The 23,494-nt window shown below is 44.7% G+C and overlaps 1 protein-coding gene across 2 annotated transcripts; it reads left to right on the top strand.

Moving 5' to 3' along the window:
* Window positions 1–1,315: 1,315 nt before the first annotated feature.
* LOC139756899 (uncharacterized) lies at window positions 1,316–23,319 on the top strand. 2 transcript variants are annotated; one of them, XM_071676800.1, is made up of 10 exons: window positions 1,316–1,403; window positions 10,801–11,016; window positions 12,633–12,762; window positions 13,246–13,399; window positions 14,879–16,175; window positions 17,966–18,126; window positions 19,325–19,426; window positions 20,928–21,044; window positions 21,968–22,233; window positions 22,560–23,319. In XM_071676800.1, the coding sequence occupies exons 1-10, from the start codon at window positions 1,343–1,345 to the stop codon at window positions 22,663–22,665; spliced, it is 2,610 nt and encodes an 869-aa protein (XP_071532901.1). In that variant the 5' UTR covers window positions 1,316–1,342; the 3' UTR covers window positions 22,666–23,319. The 2 variants fall into 2 exon arrangements, with proteins under 2 accessions (XP_071532901.1, XP_071532902.1); XM_071676801.1 differs by lacking the exon at window positions 20,928–21,044 and having other exon boundaries at window positions 22,560–22,800.
* The last annotated feature ends 175 nt before the right edge of the window (window positions 23,320–23,494 follow it).

Genomic DNA, 23,494 nt, shown 5'->3' with positions numbered 1-23,494 from the left:
CGCTTAGCTGTTCTACGAAGTGGCCATGAAAGATGACAATACTCTTTAGCGGGAACAAATGGCATTCTTACCAAGTCGTACATTTTCTTCTTGTTTAAGTTTGGGAGGTATATCTGAAAATAACCTTATAACTTGGGTGGTATGTAAATATGAGTCTCTGAATTTTAGTTTGAAGAGAAACGCCAATACCAGTCAGGAAAGGCAAGTAAACATATCTGAATTTCCTCTTTATAAAGTTTTTGGCAATGCTTGAGGCTTGTATTTGAAACTGTATTATCCGTCAGCGAAATATTAGTGTTTTACTCTTCTAATGAAACGTTCATTTTTCATTCTTTCAAAGACATCACCCTGATAGAACCCCCACTATTTTGTCAAAAATGAGCAGCCAAAACTGAGCTTTTACCATTCAGAATATCTCGAGTTCAGTCTTCTGTTTCGTAAAAGGTTTGGATTGTATATAGTACAAGTCCTGGCCAAGAGCGTGACGAGGCTCCACAAACCCACGTCAGAACTTGGCCTCGGGAAAAGCTACCGTATTTCCGTGTGATATTCTCGTGGGCTTACTGTGTGGGAGGAGAGCTACTAAATGTCATGAGGAATTTTTATTGGGAGGGTAAAGCGCCGTGTGCGTGTAGGGAGGGAGGAAAGTGAGTTGTTCCAGGTGAAAGTGGCTCTGCGTCAAGGTTGTGCGATGTTGCCATGGCTCTTTAATCTGATTACGGATGGGGTGGTGAGGAAAGTAAATACTAGGGTCTTGGAGCAAGGGGCGGGTCTACGCATGCTGGGGATGGCGGCATCTGGGAGTAACCTGAGGTTTGGAGTGCGTGTGAAAAGAGGAAGGTGAGAGTAAATGTGATTAAAAGAAAAAAAAAAAGAGGTTTATTAGGGAACGAAATCGGGTGCTTTGTAAGTGAAGTTGGACGGGGAGGGCCTGGAGAATGTGGCGTGGACATGGCAGCGGATGGAACCATAGGAGATGAAGTGAATCATACGATGGAACAGTGGAGGCTAAAGGCCTGGGTGATTGAGGAGTGCATGGATGGGGAGGTCAGTTTCCGCTAGGGCAAAGATGGGTCATGTTGAAAGGTGTAAGTAGGTGTTGTATGGACGCGTCTTGGTCCCTTTAGGCAAGAGAACGGAAGAGGGTGGACTTGTGAGGGATGAGATAGATGCCTGAAGATATCGTATGATGTGAGGCAGTTGATCACGTAAGGAATGACGGTGTGTGTGTGTGTGTGTGTGTGTGTGTGTGTGTGTGTGGTAGGCGCAAGCAAGTCTGACAGATGGGTGTGTTGTGTGGAGGCGGGCTGGACGCCACAGACCTTCCAGTCAGTCAGTCGGAATGGTTGGTGGAGGGTGGTTGGTCGCGGTGGTCTTGGCTCACACTGCACTGTCTCTCTCACGTGAGTACACCTCACTCACCTCTTTCTCAAGCATTGCCATTTGATTAAGGTTGCGTACCTTCTATACTTGAGATGAAAGATTCGCCCATGAGCATGATAGCACGACCCTTGAACTCAACGACACGACCATTTGGCATGATGACCTGACCTTTGACCTGACCCTAAAGAGTCAGGTCAAAGGTCAGATGACCATACCCAAGGGTCGTACCGACGGATCATTTGTGGTATTCACGGGAGGTCGATGTTCCTCGTTACTCATTCATGGGTATAGGATTCTTTCCTGACTCATCGCTAATCCTAGCCACTCCTAACCAGCAGGCGGACGGCACACTCATGGCCACTCCAGTGGGGCTGGAACTCACCAGGAGTTACCAGAGAGACAAAATTTCGTGTTGTAAAGAATAACATCCGACAATGTATGTTTAATGTGTATTGTGCAACATACATGTGTTGAATATTAACCTCCTGAGCACGACGGATCTAATCTTAAACACGACCTTGAGGCACAATGGCACGGATCCTTTGGTATCATGGGAAAACCCTTGACCTGACCCTTGAAGGGTCAGGTCAGAGGTCACCGCACCATACCTAAGTGCCCTACCATCTTCCTAAAGGTCGCACTATCGTGTATCGTTTACATACCAAAGCTGTCTCAGTCTTAGACCGTATTAAACATTGCTTTTACCCTATAATCTGGATTTTCCTCTTTTTTTTATCTGCGAAAGATATCTGTCTGAAGAACAGATGACATTTTACACCAGGCTATGCCAACAGGTGTTATTACTAGGATGCGAACCCACGACCAAACATTACCAGACGAGAAGTGCATAGCTCCTCAGCCAAGACCGCCACTAACGTATCTCATGAACGTAGTGGTATGATCTGCCTTCCTGTGGCCATTTATACTCTAGGTATGTATGACGTGAGTAGTGTCTAGTATATCTGTGGTTGGTGTCTTCCTTTTGTCTGTGATGGGTGCTGTTTAGTATGTCTGTTATGAGGGCTTTTTAGTTGTCTGTGGTGAGTGCAGTCCACTATGTCTGTGTTGGATGCCCTCCAGTCTGTGGTGGGTGTCCTCCAGCCCGTGGTGGGTGCCCTCCAAATTGTAGTGGGTGCCCTCCAGTCTGTGGTGGGTGCCCTCCAGTCTGTGGTGGGTGTCCTCCAGTCTGTGGTGGGTGCCCTCCAATTTGTAGTGGGTGCCCTGCAGTCTGTGGTGGGTGCCCTCCAGTCTGTGGTGGGTGCTACAAGAGTTTGTAAATGATGCTGGCCCATTATGGGTGCTTTCCAGTATGTCTTTGGTGTGTCTTCCCTCATTATATTTGAGATGGACGCTGCTCTAGTATGTCTGTGGGGTCTAACTCTCATTATATCTGTGGTGCATGCTTCCCCAGCATGTCTGTGGTGGGTGCCGCACCAACATGTCTGTGATGGGCGATCTTTGGTATATATTTGTGCTGTTTTCTTCTCAGATGTCTGTGTTGGGTGCTTCCGATATGTCTGTGGTGGGTACTGTTCAGTATGTCTGTGGTGGGTGCTGTTCAGCATGTTTGTGGTGGATGCTGTTCAGTATGTGTGTGGTGGGTGCTGTTCAGCATGTGTGTGGTGGGTGCTGTTCAGTATGTGTGTGGTGGGTGCTGTTCAGTATGTTTGTGGTGGGTGCTGTTCAGTATGTCTGTGGTGGGTGCTGTTCAGTATGTTTGTGGTGGGTGCTGTTCAGTATGTTTGTGGTGGGTGCTGTTCAGTGTGTCTGTGGTGGGTGCTGTTCAGTATGTGCGTGGTGGGTGCTGTTCAGCATCTTTGTGGTGGGTGCTGTTCAGTATGTGTGTGGTAGGTGCTGTTCAGCATCTTTGTGGTGGGTGCTGTTCAGTATGTCTGTGGTGGGTGCTGTTCAGTGTGTCTGTGGTGGATGCTGTTCAGTATGTTTGTGGTGGGTGCTGTTCAGTATGTTTGTGGTGGGTGCTGTTCAGTATGTGTGTGGTGGGTGCTGTTCAGCATCTTTGTGGTGGGTGCTGCTCAGTATGTGTGTGGTGGGTGCTGTTCAGCATGTTTGTGGTGGGTGCTGTTCAGTATGTCTGTGGTGGGTGCTGTTCAGTGTGTCTGTGGTGGATGCTGTTCAGTATGTTTGTGGTGGGTGCTGTTCAGTATGTTTGTGGTGGGTGCTGTTCAGTATGTGTGTGGTGGGTGCTGTTCAGCATGTTTGTGGTGGTTGCTGTTCAGTATGTCTGTGGTGGGTGCTGTTCAGTACGTCTGTGGTGGGTGCTGTTCAGTGTGTCTGTGGTGGGTGCTGTTCAGTATGTGTGTGGTGGGTGCTGTTCAGTATGTGTGTGGTGGGTGCTGTTCAGCATGTTTGTGGTGGGTGCTTCCCCACATGTTTGCGGTTGATGCTTTTTTGATATATATTTGGTTTGTGTTCCCCAGTACATCTGTGGTACGTGGTTTACCCAGTGTCTTTGGTGGATGTTTCCCCAGTATGTCTGTGGTGGGTGCTCGCCCAAGATTTATATGTGTGCCTCACTTATGGTACTGACTGATCAATAGAATGTCAGTGCCTGAAGAGCTCTAAGTCTGATGACATACAAGGCCGTTCTAGGAACTTTAACAAAACTAATGTGAACATTTCGACACCACAGTATGTTTTCCTAATGCCTCAACCACACGTTTGTATGGCCATATTTACCACCAACTCTCAAAATAATGAAAAGCTTTACCTTCTAAATTTGTGCTGGAGTTAAAATGACTTTTTTTTTTCTTAATGTCCAAGTGGCTAGGACTTAAATGAAACCTAAAAAAGGGTAAGCAGATTGGCTAATAAGTAATGAGGAGGAGCACACTCGACATGGGAATATTCAACTTACTTTTAGCAACAAATGAGGATCTTGTTTACAATGTTGATAGCAAAGAATAATTTATGTCGGCGGTCGCTGACAAATCACCAGATTCTAGATTCACGAACTGTAATGATTTTTGCGCTGATCTCGACACGATGACATAGTCAAGGGAAATGATACGGACGTTTGCCTAGGAAAAGTTCAAGTAAGATATTGAAAGATGAATCAAAGAACACATAATCCGGTGCGTAGCAGATGCCCAATTTACAGAATTAAGCCAAAATGGTGGAACAGTGTTACAAAGAATTACTTCTTGTGTAAGAAAATAGCATTTCAGAAACTTGGAAAGATTAGTGGCTAAGATCGTAGGGTATTTCATATAAAATCATAGAATACTAACGTCTTATATGTCAAGGGAGAGTGTTACCGGAGCGTCTATTGTAGAAAATAGCAAAACAAACCCTACAGAATTTCATCATGATGTTAGAAGTGAGAGAGTTATTTCCCCAGTTAATTACTCTAACAATTACAGAAGACAGTGGTTTGTTGAAGATAATGAAGGAATGGCAAAGATTTTTCATTGTATTTACCGTTGAAATCGCAGCTCATGTCCTAGGCACCGACCCTCTGCTAGCAGGGATGAACTTTTTGCAACATGTTGACTTAAACGGTCAGGATATACCGTCATCATAAGATGAAATAGAAAAGAAAATACGGCCTATGCTGGTGTGAACAACAATAAAGGAGGGAGGGGGACAATTAAGCGCTTGACTTTTCCGTAAGTCACTTGCTTTGTACAGAGAAAGTTCCAAATGTGTGACCGAATTAGGCAAAATGATGTCCCTTCACACGACTGTTGGCATATGGAATGCTCTCGTAATAGGAATATTGGAAGAAACAAAGGACATTTTTCTAATTCACACGTACCTGGCTATAACCCCAGAGCAAAACAGTATTTGCGTCTTCATAGGCTACACGTTTTTTTTTTTTTTTTTTTTTTTTTTTGCTTTGTCGCTGTCTCCCGCGTTTGCGAGGTACCGCAAGGAAACAGATGAAAGAAAGGGCCCAACCCACCCCCATACACATGTATATACATACGTCCACACACGCAAATATACATACCTACACAGCTTTCCATGGTTTACCCCAGACGCTTCACATGCCCTGATTCAACCCACTGACAGCACGTCAACCCCGGTATATCACATCGATCCAATTCACTCTATTCCTTGCCCTCCTTTCACCCTCCTGCATGTTCAGGCCCCGATCACACAAAATCTTTTTCACTCCATCTTTCCACCTCCAATTTGATCTCCCACTTCTCCTCGTTCCCTCCACCTCCGACACATATATCCTCTTGGTCAATCTTTCCTCACTCATTCTCTCCATGTGCCCAAACCATTTCAAAACACCCTCTTCTGCTCTCTCAACCACGCTCTTTTTATTTCCACACATCTCTCTTACCCTTACGTTACTTACTCGATCAAACCACCTCACACCACACATTCTCCTCAAACATCTCATTTCCAGCACATCCATCCTCCTGCGCACAACTCTATCCATAGCCCACGCCTCGCAACCATACAACATTGTTGGAACCACTATTCCTTCAAACATACCCATTTTTGCTTTCCGAGATAATGTTCTAGACTTCCACACATTCTTCAACGCTCCCAGAATTTTCGCCCTCTCCCCCACCCTATGATCCACTTCCGCTTCCATGGTTCCATCCGCTGCCAGATCCACTCCCAGATATCTAAAACACTTTACTTCCTCCAGTTTTTCTCCATTCAAACTTACCTCCCAATTGACTTGACCCTCAACCCTACTGTACCTAATAACCTTGCTCTTATTCACATTTACTCTTAACTTTCTTCTTTCACATACTTTACTAAACTCAGTCACCAGCTTCTTCAGTTTCTCACATGAATCAGCCACCAGCGCTGTATCATCAGCGAACAACAACTGACTCACTTCCCAAGCTCTCTCATCCCCAACAGACTTCATACTTGCCCCTCTTTCCAAAACTCTTGCATTCACCTCCCTAACAACCCCATCCATAAACAAATTAAACAACCATAGAGACATCACACACCCCTGCCGCAAACCTACATTCACTGAGAACCAATCACTTTCCTCTCTTCCTACACGTACACATGCCTTACATCCTCGATAAAAACTTTTCACTGCTTCTAACAACTTGCCTCCCACACCATATATTCTTAATACCTTCCACAGAGCATCTCTATCAACTCTATCATATGCCTTCTCCAGATCCATAAATGCTACATACAAATCCATTTGCTTTTCTAAGTATTTCTCACATACATTCTTCAAAGCAAACACCTGATCCACACATCCTCTACCACTTCTGAAACCACACTGCTCTTCCCCAATCTGATGCTCTGTACATGCCTTCACCCTCGCAATCAATACCCTCCCATATAATTTACCAGGAATACTCAACAAACTTATACCTCTGTATCTCTTATATTTCACGTTTCTTCACCTAAGTGTACCGCTACATCAAACAGCCTCGAAAGTTCTGCAGCGTAGAGAGAGAATAGAATATATCGACAACATAACCTGGGACTTCTATCGGCCCAGGCATTCACATGGCTTCACGAACATCATGTAGTTCAGCAAGGAACGAATGCCTGTAAATACGTTTCCCAGAGCCGACACTGCAGTAAAATCCACAGCAGCGGTATTTATTATGCAGTCTGAAGGAGAGAGGGAGAAAAAAAAAAAGTAATTACTCAAAACAATGCAGGTAATAATCGTAAATCTAGGAAGAATACATTTATTACCGAACTACATCGTACAAATTGTAGAGATATAATGCATTTATTTTATGTAAAAGAAATCATTTATTGTACATTGATTCTACGTATTCTCCAGAGCCTCTGCGGCCTAGCTATTATTTCCATTTGCCCCAACTGGCTCTCACAATTGTTCTAGTGAACACCACTGTTCCACAGAATAAGGAAAGGGAACGAACGGTTCGGAAATCAGGAATTCAAGGTTAGTCAGGAGACTCGACAAATCGGACTACTATAGTTATAGTCAGTGTCAAGAATACTGAGTTGGAACCTCCTCCAGTGTAAGAACAGGATCCCATACAAGTATAAATCAACCTTCTGTATAATCGAACCTCTGCACGATATTGAACCCTTTATAAATTTTCGATTATTAGAGTCGCGTTCAGCACCATCAGTGTGCAAGAGCGATGACTGTTGGTAAAAGAACAGATAAATTCACAATGGACGCACGAGTGGAAAATGCTCTTCCCTCGTAATCTCAAGAGCAACAAAATATGCAGCAGTTTCTGATATATTTACACATGCTTTACTATCTGGAGGAATATTTAGATCTAACATTATGAATATCACCATAAATCAAAGTCGGTGAAGTGTTACAGAAAATGCTGAAGTCGCGTGACTCACGCTCTTCCATTAAAATATGAGGAGTAATGAGAAGCCTCTCACTGCAGGCAAATGCAGCCTAAGAGGTCGCAAGATTTAATCAAAGTTAGAATACCATGATTTGCGATAATTGATCAGTCCAAACCATGTGAGCATTCAGCAGGAACAGTATCATGGAAATGTTCTGTAAGGGGCTTGGTCTGACTTCTAGTATGATAAGCTATGAAGCAGGGGAGGTTAAAACTTAATATTTCGGTTTTATCGATGTGTCGGGAGCGCTGTTTATCTAATTCGTGTTCCTTCCAGTTCCAGATATATATATATATATATATATATATATATATATATATATATATATATATATATATATATATATATTTTATTTATTTTATTTATTTTTTTATTTTGCTTTGTCGCTGTCTCCCGCGTTAGGGAGGTAGCGCAAGGAAACAGACGAAAGAATGGCCCAACCCGCCCACATACACATGTATATACATACATGTCCACCCATGCACAATATACATACCTATACATCTCAATGTACACATCTATATACACACACAGACATATACATATATACACATGTACATAATTCATACTGTCTGCCTTTATTTGTTCCCATCGCCACCTCGCCACACATGGAATAACAACCCCCTCCCCCCTCATGTGTGCGAGGTAGCGCTAGGAAAAACACCAAAGGCCCCATTCGTTCACACTCAGTCTCTAGCTGTCATGTAATAATGCACCGAAACCACAGCTCCCTTTCCACATCCAGGCCCCACACACTTTGCATGGTTTTCCCCAGACGCTTCACATGCCCTGGTTCAATCCATTGACAGCACGTCGACCCCGGTATACCACATCGTTCCAATTCACTCTGTTCCTTGCACGCCTTTCACCCTCCTGCATGTTCAAGCCCCGATCACTCAAAATCTTTTTCACTCCATCTTTCCACCTCCAATTTGGTCTCCCACTTCTCCTCGTTCCCTCCACCTCTGACACATATATCCTCTTGGTCAATCTTTCCCCACTCATTCTCTTCATGTGACCAAACCATTTCAAAACACCCTCTTCTGCTCTCTCAACCACACTCTTTTTATTTCCACACATCTCTCTCACCCTTACATTACTTACTCGATCAAACCACCTCACACCACATATTGTCCTCAAACATCTCATTTCCAGCACATCCACCCTCCTGCGCACAACTCTATCCATAGCCCACGCCTCGCAACCATACATTTATATATATATATATATATATATATATATATATATATATATATATATATATATATATATATTCTTTCTTTCTTTCTTTCATACTATTCGCCATTTCCCGCATTAGCGAGGTAGCGCTAAGAACAGAGGACTTGGCCTTTGAGGGAATATCCTCATCTGGCCCCCTTCTCTGTTCCTTCTTTGGAAAAATAAAAAAAAACGAGAGGGGAGGATTTCCAGCCACCCGCTCCCTTCCCTTTTAGTCGCCTTCTACGACACGCAGGGAATACGTGGGAAGTACTCTTTCTCCCCTATCCCCAGGGATATATATATATATATATATATATATATATATATATATATATATATATATATATATATATATATATATATATATATATATATATATATATATATATATATATATATAAATATATATATATATATATATATATATATATATATATATATATATATATATATATATATATATATATATATATATATATATATATATATATATATATATATATATATATATATAAATATATATATATATATATATATATATATATATATATATATATATATATATATATATATATATATATATATATATATATATATATATATCCGACAGTTGAAGTTCGTCTGCTGAGACTCATCTATAAATATAGTACGATAAAGGTTATACCAATTCTGTATGTATGTCGCGTTAGAGGCGTTCCACTTAAGTGAATTCTTACTCAATCTGTCTAACAAGAGCCAAATTAAATAATGGGATTCGAGTGCATACACCACGATAACCCAACAAGTGTTTTCCCAGAATAAAGATCGAGGTTATATATATATATATATATATATATATATATATATATATATATATATATATATATATATATATATATGATTCACAGTGTTAACAATAGATTGTCTTTGCCACAAGAGAACTTGAATATTCTATCACTAAAAGCATCAGCATGCATGTACGTAACATCATATTATTATTATTATTATTATTATTATTATTATTATTATTATTATTATTATTATTATTGCCACAACATGCTTTAGGAAGGTGCATCACGTTACAATTTCTTTACAGTTTTCTAAGTAAAGGCTTTTCGTTTTTGTTTTGTTTTTTTCAGGCTTTTTTCTGTCCGTCCAACGATCTGTCATCTTCACAGCTATTCCCAGTTTTCACTGAGGTGTTCGCTACATTACTTAGCCCATAAATCCCTCATAAACATCCTCAGTCCGTGTGCAGTAGATTGAAACGAAACATGGACTTTCACACTTACAAACTTTTACTTTTTTTTACTTTACTACATCAAGTTGACTATATAAGTGAGCCCCACGTCTCCATCATATCACCTGCCACAAGTTTAGCGTCTCCCAAAAGACTTGCATCCATTCGCTTGTCAAATAATCTATTCACATCACATATGTTTTCTTCATCATTTTTCATTCTGATCATTTTCTCGGTGGACCTGTTGACTGAGAAATAACGCTCTTGCTTCTAACATAAATAAATAAAAAACCCATGGAAGTTCTTTTACTATCGGGAGCGTACACTTCACTCTCATGACGAAGACTCTGATGTATTAGTCTCCTGGTGTTTTATACGCAGGTTTACATGATTAACTATATCATGTTAGGCAGTATTCTCTTTGAGTTCTTCATGTCCTTTCTCAAACAGCAGCCAATTCTTTGTTTTAGTCTTCTGGCTTCGTCTTTGGAAAATGATCGTCTGTTATGCTTTGACACATACGTTCCCTCCACGACTTCGAAAGTTTTACTATTATTTTTCTTTCTGTTTCCAAGCTATGGGCATATTTTCGCTGACGATATCATCCTAAATGTTCTTGTCAAAAGCAATGTGATCTAAATCATCCCCACTCACCCGTGGGACCTTCCTTGCAGGCGAGGAATCGAAAGTGTTCCTCCTACAGGCTGGGGTATACGACCAGCCGTCGACGGAGGTGTTCGTGAGGTACAACTTCAGCAGCGGCCCTGCGCTTTCCCCGCTCGAGGACCTCACCGTCTGCTACCGTGTCTGGATCACCAAGTACCGCAGCAGCATTAGCCCGTTCGTCTCTTACGCCTACTCGGACGAGGCCGACAACGCCCTCCTCTTCTGTGAGTACCTTCTTGGTTCTACTGACCATGACGAGGAAAATGATAAAGAGTTGTAAGAGCTCAGGGGAACAAAGATTTACCCAAGTCACTGTTGTTACGTGGTTACAAGACCAAAGCAAACCAGCATCCAGATCATATTCTGAGCCGTTGTACATGACTCAGAATATGGAACTAAACAGCTGCAAATTATGTTCTAGCATATATTTTTTTTTTATTTTGCTTGTTGATATTGATTTTTTGACGAAACCACAAATATCATTCTAGGTGTACTATTACTAAGAGACTGCAGCCTATCGCTGTTCTCGTTAGAAATAGTTTGAGGGTAGGTCAGTAAAGTATACAAAAATAGATTTCATAATAGCAATTCACTTTCCTAGAGTACATTAAGTTCGTGAAGATTTTCTCTGCAGTAATATTCTAAAGGACAGATATTGTGAAATCACTGTACACAGAAATTAAAGTATCGTGCAGGATTCACATGAACACAGAATAAAAGAAAAATGCTTGAGGAAGAACGCATATCTGGAGGTCTTTCATGAACATAACGCCATTTCTGGTGAATTTTCGCGAACAAAAGAAGCCACGGAAGCTCACGTTCGTGAGTTTACTAAAAAAAAAAAAAAAGAAAAAAAAAGAAAAAAAGATAAACAGATCCAGTCGGCTTCACTGGAAGGTTGGACGTAATGACGGGTTTAAACATTTTGAAACCTGTGTACCCTACCTGGCTGGTGCCAAAACAAACGCATAATTTTATTGTTTATCACATGCTACCCCAACACTGTAAACACTTTTCATGTATAAGTAACAACCTTGCAAGCATAAACAGAACATATGTAAAAGTCATACACAAGGCATATTCATGACATGAAGTATAACTCCGCAGTTTTGTTTTGTTTTTTCCATTTTCAACATGTTTGTTAATGTCGTTAGTAAATATTTTTTTGCTCCGCTGTTCAAATATCTCGTTTTCTTGTATTTAACACTGTGGGGTATACAAGTCATTGCGTGGAAGGGCTTATCAAATAACTAAATCTTTTTTCTTTGTCTTTTCACACGCAAAGTGAATATTTACATATATCGTTAATGTCTGCATGACCAGTGATCGTGGAGATGTGAAGGATCGAAACAGAATATATGTATGAAAGCTGAGTCATTGGATGTAGCAATATTTTAGCCGAAATCAGTGGTGAGCTTGCCTATGTATAGTTAGTTATTCAAAAATATATATAGTTCTGTGGTGCTACGCGATGAGAGCTGGTTGGAATCATGTAATGATATACTGGGTAGTTAACCTATCAAATACACAGTGTTGCACCCATTGTATAGCAGTGTTCAGAACACAACGTCTACAGTATGCGGTATGCATAGGCCGTGATGTCATAATATAACCAGCCAATAGCCGGCGCTTGGCTAATTGGGTGGGAAATTTGAGACAGGATTTTCTTTTATTCATTCTTATGTTAGGAATGCCAGAGATAGTGGCTCTAATCTCACCATAGTTGTCCCTTTATATGATATATTGACCATAATAACCACAGCAGTCAAGTGGGTTGAGAGATTGATAACTAAACGCCATCTGTTGCTGCACCTAGATTAATAGCTCAGGTCCCCCGCAGTCCAGGCCAAGGACGACCTCGCCTTCTACTACAACGACAAGAAAGAGTCGTCAGATCTCCTCCTGAAGGCGGATGACACCCTTGAGATCTGGCACCACCACTGTTTTGTCTTCACCCACCCCAGCTACAGGTTGGTCCTGTCTTCACCCACTTCACCTACAGGTTGGTCCTGTCTTCACCCACCCCCACCTACAGGTTGGTCCTGTCGTCACCCACTCCACCTACAGGTTGCTCCTGCCTTCACTCACCCCCACCTACAGGTTGGTCCTGTCGTCACCCACTCCACCTACAGGTTGCTCCTGCCTTCACTCACCCCCACCTACAGGTTGGTCCTGTCTTCACCCACTCCACCTACAGGTTGCTCCTGTCTTCACCCACCCCACCTACAGGTTGGTCCTGTAACATCGACCAATAGAACGCCCATACCATCATATTTACTATTCATCTCTCGCCTACGTCTCATCTATCTCGTGCATCTTTCGCTTATCTCTCACGTAATCCCTCAAGTATCGTGTGTACCTCTCACACCCAGTATCTCAACTGTGTTGTTCATCTCTCAGCTCTCACCCATACATCTCACATAACCCTGAACTATAGGGTGTATCTCTGGCAGGGTGTACGTGGACGGTGTTTTGATCCAGGATGGAGTGCTGGTGAGCCAGGCGGCCCCCATCCCCCTGAACGGAACACTCTACCTAGGCCAGGAGCAGGACAAATTCGATGGCGGTCTGGACGCCCATCAGTCCTTCAGTGGCTACATCACACAGGTCTGTGGTCCCTTAGTCGTAGAAAGGTCATATGTCCTCTTCGTTGTAGGATAACAGACCAGATGCGTCCTTGGCGAATGGACAACAGGTGAATTTTTCCTAGATAGTGGATTGATTCGTAACAACATTGATACGGTAGTCTAAGTGGTATCTCAATGGCCCATAATACAGACAGAAATCCCAGCCAGACCGCACAGACCATGTTTACAGGGCAAAAGACTTTCCCTCTCAAAGCTGAGGCCACAAAGACACACCTTTCAAAGTTCATCCGCCCAAACATTACGCCTCACCGGGGTGGTTTTGCGCAACTTGGAAACCATGTATTCTGCGTTGATCGTTTGCTCTGATGTTATTGAATTTCTGGGCTAGCCACGAAGAAAATGTGATGGTTTTGATTAACTAAAGATAGAAATATATGTATGTATATTCGTGTGCACGTGATTGCAACTGGATGAAAACAAAGTTCTGGGTATAAAGAAAATCTTTTGAAAAGTTTTTAATGGTTGAATTTCCTAAAAGCATAAGTATATATTGACCTTCTAACTCTTTCAAATATTCCACAACGTGTAATCACTATTTTTAGAATACTGTACACATCAGATGCCTCTGTCATGCGACCCCGTGTTTGCTTGCTCTAGTTGGTGCATGTTGTATAAGCACATATGTTACTGCGTCCCTCAAGCACGTCGTAAAAGCTGTAGTTCTCCGCGTTGGTGTGGTTCCATCGACTGTATCAGTAACATCACTACATAAAAGCTTCATGGCTCTTGCATGAACACACATTCTTCACCGTACGTTTCTTGCGTAACACATCACCGTGTTGACAAGGTTGACGTATTGCTTGACCAGCACGTGAAGTTTTCTGACAATGTGTAGACTGTACCACCATGATGACTGGCTAACTGGAGACTCTACCAGACCGACTGAATAAATAGCTAACTTCGTAAACTAGTCTTCGCTCGAAATTTTTATAGAAACATTTATTTTTCTGTTATTTGTTCTTCTTTGCGTATCCAACATTCGCCGTTTTCACTCGAAACGTACTGAAGATGATGGCCTTTGATGTGAACATTACGTCAGGTTAAAAGCCAGTCAGTAGTGCTAATGAGGGTTTAGCGACCATTGCCCTTGACTAAACCGTAAGAATTTAGCGAAGTTAGGGTATGGTGAAGGTGAGGATGTTGCAAAGATATGCTTGGTAGCGTTTTACTTGTAGTGCGGGGGTTGGTTACTTATTTCGGCTTTAAGGCCTATCAACTTCAGTGGTCATTTAGGCTGCTGTGTGCGCGCGCGCGTGTGTGTTTGTGTGTGTGTGTGTGTGTGTGTGTGTGTGTGCGACCACTGTTTGCCTCTGAAGGCTACTTTTCCCTCAGAGTAACCAGTCCCGTCATAAGCGGGAAGATATATTGTATTCCCCACGAATATAGACTTTCCTCGTCCATTGCAGTATTTTCATTCTGACCCATATATCCCCTGCAGGTGAACATATGGGACTATGAGGTGAAACCCAGTGTTATATGGAGCATCGCCAACTGTTTGGACAATGCCCGGGGGAACGTCCTCTCCACCGACGCCACACCTGTCGAGGAATCCAAGGTCGGTACCCAGACGGTCCACATGAGCGCCTTCTGCAAGTCTCGGGAGAAGTTCGTGATCATACCGGTTAAGATGTTTCCCTCCGACGCCGATTCCTTCTGCAGGCTGGCAGACTCGAGGTTCTTCATCCCAGCGGACGAGGAGGCCAACTCAAATCTTTATAATGCCAGTCGACAGTTCGCTGAGGCGTGTGCCGGCAAGAGCTACCGTTTTATATTTCTTGGCGCCAAGGATGACGTCATGGAGGGGCAGTGGACGAGGATAGCCGACGGTCAGCCACTCCACTACACTGCCTGGAGCCCTGGCGAACCCAACGGCGGGAATAAGAGGAACTGCCTGGTGCTGCGGAAATACGATGATCGCTGGGGCGACGTCCAATGTGAGGACAAGCTGTGCTTCTCCTGCGGGAGGTCCAACCTAGACTACCTGCAGCTGCGGGGTTTGTGTCAAAAGGAGGAACATCAGACCCGCTTTCTGCTGGACGGTTACATCAACGGGTGGCCATTCTTCCGAGGTTATTACGGAATGTTGATCTACCACTCGGGAGTGTCGGAGTGGATGTTGCAGGACACTAACGGTAACATCACCATGGCTATCCTATCCATGGTCGACCCTACCGGCTTCCCGATCGGCCGTCGGGCGTGGAGGGTCGTCACCTCCTTCTGCGGCTACTTAGAAGAAAGTCAAGTCGTGTTGGGTCTGTCCACGTGCACGACGCAAGAGTTCATGTGCACGGACGGGTCGTGCGTGCCCCGGTCCGTGCGATGCAACCTGCGGGACGACTGCTTGGACGGCAGCGACGAGGAGAACTGCAGCATCGTTTTCTTCAGCGACAGATACCACAACCATCGTCCTCCGCCAGGGGCCACCTTCGACACCCCACTTCAGATCGAACCGTCCGTCGACCTCATCAGGTTCTCCAAAATCGACGACATCGACCTCGCCTTCCACATAGAGATTGAGATCGCCCTCTCGTGGACAGACAGAAACCTGAGGTTCAAAAATATCAAGAACGAGGAAGGGAAGAACAAGCTGAGTGAACAGGAGGTGGAGAAGGTGTGGACGCCGGAGGTGGAGTTCCTGAACGTCAACGATGGTCAGCTGAAGCTGCTCAAGAGCGGCATGTACGTACGACAGACGGGCGAGCCTGACCCGCCCATCTTCACGGACGTCCAGATGGGTAGGTCTGTGTTTTGCTTCCGTTCTTACATCGTCCCTTCCTCTTCTCCCGTCTTCATCTTCCTCCTCTTTTCCGGTCTTCATATTCCTCCTCTTCTTCCGTCTTCATCTTCCTCCTCTTCTCCCGTCTTCATCTTCCTCCTCTTTTCCGGTCTTCATATTCCTCCTCTTCTTCCGTCTTCATCTTCCTCCTCTTCTCCCGTCTTCATCTTCCTCCTCTTCTCCCGTCTTCATCTTCCTCCTCTTCTCCCGTCTTCATCTTCCTCCTCTTCTCCCGTCTTCATCTTCCTCCTCTTCTCCCGTCTTCATCTTCCTCCTCTTCTCCCGTCTTCATCTTCCTCCTCTTCTCCCGTCTTCATCTTCCTCCTCTTCGTTTTCTATACTGCTTTGTCCCCGTCTAGATCATCATCATCGTCGTCATCCTTTTGTTGACTATTTTTTACCCCAGTAAACCTACTTGGGCATTACTACCATGGCTCTCCAGATCTCTGCCATACTTTCTAGACTCCGAAGCACGACGTTACGACCCTTGAACACGACACTACGACGCGCAAGCATAACGCTACGACCCTTGGGTCCAACAGCCTGGCCTTTGCTCTAAGGTCTCTGGGTCAGATCAATCGCTAGGTCATTATAGTTTAGGGTAATACCTCCATGCTCAAGGACTGTACTGTCGTGCCCACGTACTGTACTGTCGTGCCCACGTACTGTACCGTCGTGCTTAAGAACTGTACCGTCGTGCTCGGACTGTACCTACGTGCTCAAGGACTGTACCGTCGTGCCCATGTACTATACCGTCGTGCTCGGACTGTACCTACGTGCTCAAGGACTGTACCGTCGTGCCCATGTACTATACCGTGGTGCTCGGACTGTACCTACGTGCTCAAGGACTGTACCGTCGTGCCCATGTACTATACTGTGGTGCTCGGACTGTACCTACGTGCTCAAGGACTGTACCGTCGTGCCCATGTACTATACCGTGGTGCTCGGACTGTACCTACGTGCTCAAGGACTGTACCGTCGTGCCCATGTACTATACCGTGGTGCTCGGACTGTACCTACGTGCTCAAGGACTGTACCGTCGTGCCCATGTACTATACCGTGGTGCTCGGACTGTACCTACGTGCTCAAGGACTGTACCGTCGTGCCCATGTACTATACCGTGGTGCTCGGACTGTACCTACGTGCTCAAGGACTGTACCGTCGTGCCCATGTACTATACCGTGGTGCTCGGACTGTACCTACGTGCTCAAGGACTGTACCGTCGTGCCCATGTACTATACCGTGGTGCTCGGACTGTACCTACGTGCTCAAGGACTGTACCGTCGTGCCCATGTACTATACTGTGGTGCTCGGACTGTACCTACGTGCTCAAGGACTGTACCGTCGTGCTCAGTAAGCTGAGGGCTTCTGGGAGATGCATTGTAACCACTATCGGCACACACCTCGGGACCCAGTGTACAGACATGTGTACAGACATGTGTACAATACACAAGAACTGTTAAGCTGAACTCAGACGATTATCCGCTCCACACATTTACGCATGAAGTCTTCACAATAATACTCACACACCACTCACACTGACCTATATAGCACCAACGACTGCCGTCGTGATCCTGAATAACGCTCACACGCCACATGAACCGATGCACCATCCACCGACCCACTCCGACACCCGTGTCTCACACAGTTCCTTCTCCTGACTCTGTACCTCCTAATTCTACATCACCTGACTCACTCACACCTCCCCTCACACTAACTCAATGTGACTCATGCTGTCCTCACCGCCAGACACGATCTACCAGCCGAAGAGTGGGCGTCTGGTTCAACGGAGGCAATACTACGCTAGCTTCAGCTGTAACTTCGGCCTCTTCAAGTATCCGTTTGACACACAGACCTGCTTCATCTTCATCAAGCTCGCCTCGGCTGACACCAACGTCCTCAGCCTCAAGGTGACTCGCTCGTGGTGTTGTAAGTATAGCTGTCACCGTCCATTACGATACCATGATTACATCAGCGTTACCCTACATGGTAAGCTTGCCCCCCAGACATCGCCAGCATGGCCCTGTAAACGTGAGGCTAAACTCATAAGCAACACCAGATCATCCTAAATATACAGTACTCGACCCAAAGCCCAAATTTCCCAAGATGGTTTCCTGGTGTGCTGGTCACGTTCTACAACGCTAGTCATGCTGTACCTGCTACATGTGGTTAGTACAGCTGACCTGTCGATCATATTGTATCGTGTACCATCGCTGTGGCGGTCAGGTTACTGGCTGACTCTCGATGTTGCTGGGTCGCCCTACATCTCTTCCTCAAGGAAAAGCTATACACACACACACACACACACACACACACACACACACACACACGCGCGCCGGTTCATGTATACACACACGACAGACACTCGCAAAATCTTTGGAAATACATGTGTAGATAAGATTAAGTTTGCTGTAGCCTTGGCCACGTCCACGCCAGACCCGTAGCCTTGGCCACGTCCACGCCAGACCCGTAGCCTTGGCCACGTCCACGCCAGACCCGTAGCCTTGGCCACGTCCATGCCAGACCCGTAGCCTTGGCCACGTCCATGCCAGACCCGTAGCCTTGGCCACGTCCATGCCAGACCCGTAGCCTTGGCCACGTCCACGCACGACCCGTAGCCTTGGCCACGTCCATGCCAGACCAGTATCCTTGGCCACGTCCATGCCAGACCAGTATCCTTGGCCACGTCCATGGCAGACAGACCTGTATCCTTGGCCACGTCCATGCCACTCATATTCTACTAATAGCTTGGGTCCACAATACTTGATAACTTAAGAAAGAATATTGACCAAACTTGTATCACGGATGCTACATTTATAACTCTATACCTGAGGACTATTTAGAGATCTTGAGTCAGAGGTCAAGGACATGAGGTCAAGTCAACTAAAACACTCCTCAATGCTTGCCAATGTGATATCTCATAATCTGATAAATGGATACAGACCAAACTCGTACCGCAGATACGAAATGCAAAACTCTACGTACCTTTCAAATTTTGGATGTGGAGGGTCCGTTGCCGGGGGGTCACAAGACGACATTCAGTAAGGAGGGGACACGAGTGTTTTGCAAACAGGTTATCCTTCCTGTTGACATGTGTTTGTGTTTCAGAACGCATCGGTCGTGCACCGGGGCAACTCTCAGCTCCCCAAGTACAGCCTGCAGAACATCAAGATCTTCATCAAGAGTCGGTCAGGGTACGGCGTCCTGGAGGTACGTGAACTACGTATGCGGATAAGTGTTTCCTTTCCGTAAAAGTGTTCCTTCACTTGTATCTCATCTCCATTATTCGAGCGTAATTTTTCATCACAACGCGACCAGCTGTTCGCTTCCCACGTACATCCTGTGGATGGTGTGTTATGTCAGACGTGACGGAAGAAGACGATGAATACACTGACGGTTCGGCGTCGGTCGCATTACTCTGGATGATAAGATAAAACCAAATGATACGAGTGAAGTTAAGCCAGTCCTCTTAGAGCCTGAGCTGCAGAAAAATGTATTACTCACGGACGAAATACGGAGACTGGAAATTGGGATGCCATGGCCTCATCCACGCTACCATCCCCCACCCCACCTCACCCCCACACAGCACATCTCCCCTCTCCTCCCTCATTATCCTGGTCCACCCCACCCCCACCTTCCCCTCCCCCCTCCTCAAATCTATGTTCCTACACCCGTGCTGAGCCCACGGCCCCCTCCATCCCCTCCTCCACCTCAACCCACCAGTCCTATCCTTCAACCAAGGACGGAAGACCTAGGCCCCTTCCTGGCCCCAGAGCCTACACCTCCTCGGTTGATTTCACACCACAGTCCCCTCTACACCCGGACAGCCATTTCCCTCCCGCTTCCTCACGTTTAATTGGCCCATGAAAATTTCACAAACCATGATTATGCACGACCAATATTTTGCATAATTTATGTAGTTGTGACTTCAAAGGGATATTATAGCCAGTTTGCTTGTTGACATGTGCTGCATGTGAAATACCATGTTGGTGGTTATGTGGTGCACGTGAACCACCATGATAGCTGTTATGTGGTGCATAAGAACCACCTTTATGGTAGTTATGAGAACTACCATTATGGTTGTTAACTTCTTGAGCGCGAAGGTACAGTACAACCCTTTAGGTTTGATGTTCTGACCTTGACCTGACCCTTATTATGAATCAGGTCGAAGGTCACTCCAGCACACACGAGGGTCGTGCCTTCATGCTCGAAGGTCGTCTCATCGAGACTAAGAAATGAACTTAAGTACTGGGGTCACTGTGTGGCTCACGACGTATAAAAATACACCACAACAAACCCTGATTAGCGTTACACACACACACTTCACGTCAGGCATGGAAGACATGCAGTGCTTAATGTCATGCAAGGAATACATTTTCGCAAATGACTGCAGACAAACTCCTCCAGACATCGATTATATTCCACTACATTGATGGACGCCCTTTTACGCGTCACTCATCGCTTATTTTCCCGTATAACTCGCTGAAATGATGCATTTCCCGGGGAAAATTAACGAGAAAGAACTTGTGTCGGTATAAGAACGTTGCATTAAGTCCTGACTTGCATACAAGTGACGAGATACACAAAGGTGGACGTTTGCAGGAGTCGTTAGGTGTGTTGAAAGACAGGTGTTAAGGAGGGGAGGGAGAGTGTTAAGGTAGACGTAACAGCATTTTGTGGTGCAGGTGTAACAGCAGCGTGCGTGTTGCAGGTGGAGTTCCAGCTAGAGCGACGGTGGAGTCTCCTAATGCTAACCATCTTCATGCCTACCTTCCTCCTCCTTGGCATCGGCTACGGCACCCTCTACATCAAGCTGGTCGCCTTCCAGGTGAGCTACTCACTCACCTACACCTGGCACTAGGAGAGGGCCAGGTGACACACACACACACACACACACACACACACACACACACACGTGTTCGAGATAGAAACAGAGCAAGTGGGAGATGAAGATGTACCAAAGTGAATAAGCGAGAAGCTGTAATTTGAAGGGAAGTGAATGAGTGAGTGACGAATCAACTTGTAGACTATATGATAAGCACAGAACAGAGTGAGAGTACTGACTCAGGAAAAAGGAGCGGCTAGGAATCAACGGGAGACAGAAATATAATTTACGTATCCCTGGCGTATGTTGTGTGCGTGTGGAGCTTTGGTTAGAGTACTACTACAAACAATTTGCCGAGGAAAATAAAATCACCTCGAGAAAGCTCAATTACAGCCCCTACGATTCCAATTTCTGAAATGCCAGTGAGCCATTTTCACAAGTGGTTTTCATCATATACCATTTTCTAACAGAATTTGTTTATAGTGATACTGAGAGGCTAATAACCAAACTATCTTTATCTTTGACTGATACTATGTGAAAAATTAACTTCAAAGGAAGTAGAATGTTATTTCCTTTGTAAAATTACCTCATCTTAATGCTGGACTCTTTCTTATCGGCTCTATGTCTGTCTTTACGTAAAAAGAAAGTGAGGATATAATTAGAAATAAAAGATGAAACAGAGATATGAATGTTAATCTCTGAATGATGATGTAAGCTTTAGGATAGAATGTTACACCACTTCATGGGGTGCAGGGTGTAGGAGAATTTTCCAGGACGTTAAACCTACTAATCCAACGTTTGGACAGGTGCTGTCCTTCCCTACTGATCTTTATATGTATAACAACTCGGGTGGGCAATGGCTCCAGCCCCCAAGTTCAGACTTGGTGATACATTATTCAATGACGTGATTGATTCTCCTTGGGTAGGTGCGAGCCATTATGACCCTCACGACGCTGCTGGTGCTGTACACGCTCTTCAACCAGGTGTCCAGCGCCCTCCCCAACACAGCCTACATCAAGATGATCGACCAATGGTTCTTCTTCTGCATCTTCCTAATCTTCAGCATCATCGTCATCCACATCACGGTAGAGAACCTGGAGAAGGAGGGGGATGCACACAAAACCAGGACGGTGAAGGTATCGCCCATGGATGGGCGGAAAGTCCCTCTCAAGCCTAGCCTCTTCACCTTCACGTGAGGATTCTAATGTTTACGTATGTCGTGTGATATCAATATTCCTGTTCCCCTCAGGCCATAACTGAACAGTTTACGATAATTAGTGCACAATAAACTACTTGTGATAGAGATGATGATCATATCTTTATATCAAACTGGAACTGTTGAACTGTCTCCTTCATCATTCACTATTTTCTACAATCATAAGCACTTCATATTAGACCACAGGACACGTAAAGTCTGATTCCAGTTTCAGAACGTCAAGAGATGAGATGTTCTTTGACACTGCAGACTTATCAGTGACGGTTGTTATCAACCTTTGACGAAGGTTCCTCCTCCCGCAGGGTGTCAGCAGAGAAGGTGCTCCTCGTGTGCCGCCGCCTCGTGTACCCGCTCATCATCCTCATCTTCTGTCTGATCTTCTGGATCGTCATCCTCTCCGTCTCGTAACTCATCCACCCCCGTACATCACCTCTCCCCCTGGTTCACCTGGTCTACGAATTCACCTGCCTGACCCATTACCCAGCCATCTACTTTGTGAGGCTTTCGAACTCCTCGTTACTTTACCTGACCCATTCTCACGCCTTACGTACTACTCCCCTGGGTTTCTATCTTGCCTGCTTCACCTGAACAGAGTGTCAAGCATACTTGATCCATCGATAACCCAGCCTCACTTGGCCAGTGTTTACTGCCCACTAGGCCAGTGTGTACCAACTAGGCGAGTGCAGTTTATGTCAAACAAAAATATATCGTATGAGACACTTGCCCATGCATCTATCATTATGAATATATTATATCTTGATACAGCAACAAAACTAAATGATTCTATTTTATAGACTTTCAAAGTAATATACATATTGTACTGACATTACATGTTAAACCAATGAGATGTAATTCTTTATCACACAAGAGTGGAATGTATATTAGCAAAGGTCTAACTACAGGCTTAATCATTCCTGACAGGGTTCATAAATGTTGCAATATGTATACAGGTACCGAACCATTTATCCGGAAAGCTTGGAACCCGAGGCGACCCGGATTTCAGGATTTTCCGGTTTTCTGTAACGGTCTAATACACAATGAAAAATAAAGAACGAGATTGTATTGAGGAGATACAAATTAATAACCTAAAGCAGGGTCTGTTTGTTATACGAAGCCCGCTACATTCAAAACTAGCCATTCTGAAAAATATCCGGAGTTCTGGAACTTCCTGTTTCCACATTCAGTATATTTCACTCTTCCACCTCCCTTTCGTAATGTAAACAAGTGTTCATGACTG

Source organism: Panulirus ornatus, chromosome 23 (genome assembly GCF_036320965.1).
Source record: "Panulirus ornatus isolate Po-2019 chromosome 23, ASM3632096v1, whole genome shotgun sequence".
NCBI lineage: Eukaryota > Metazoa > Arthropoda > Malacostraca > Decapoda > Palinuridae > Panulirus > Panulirus ornatus.
Note: the sequence above shows the minus strand (reverse complement) of the source record. Positions and strands in the feature narration are given on the sequence as shown.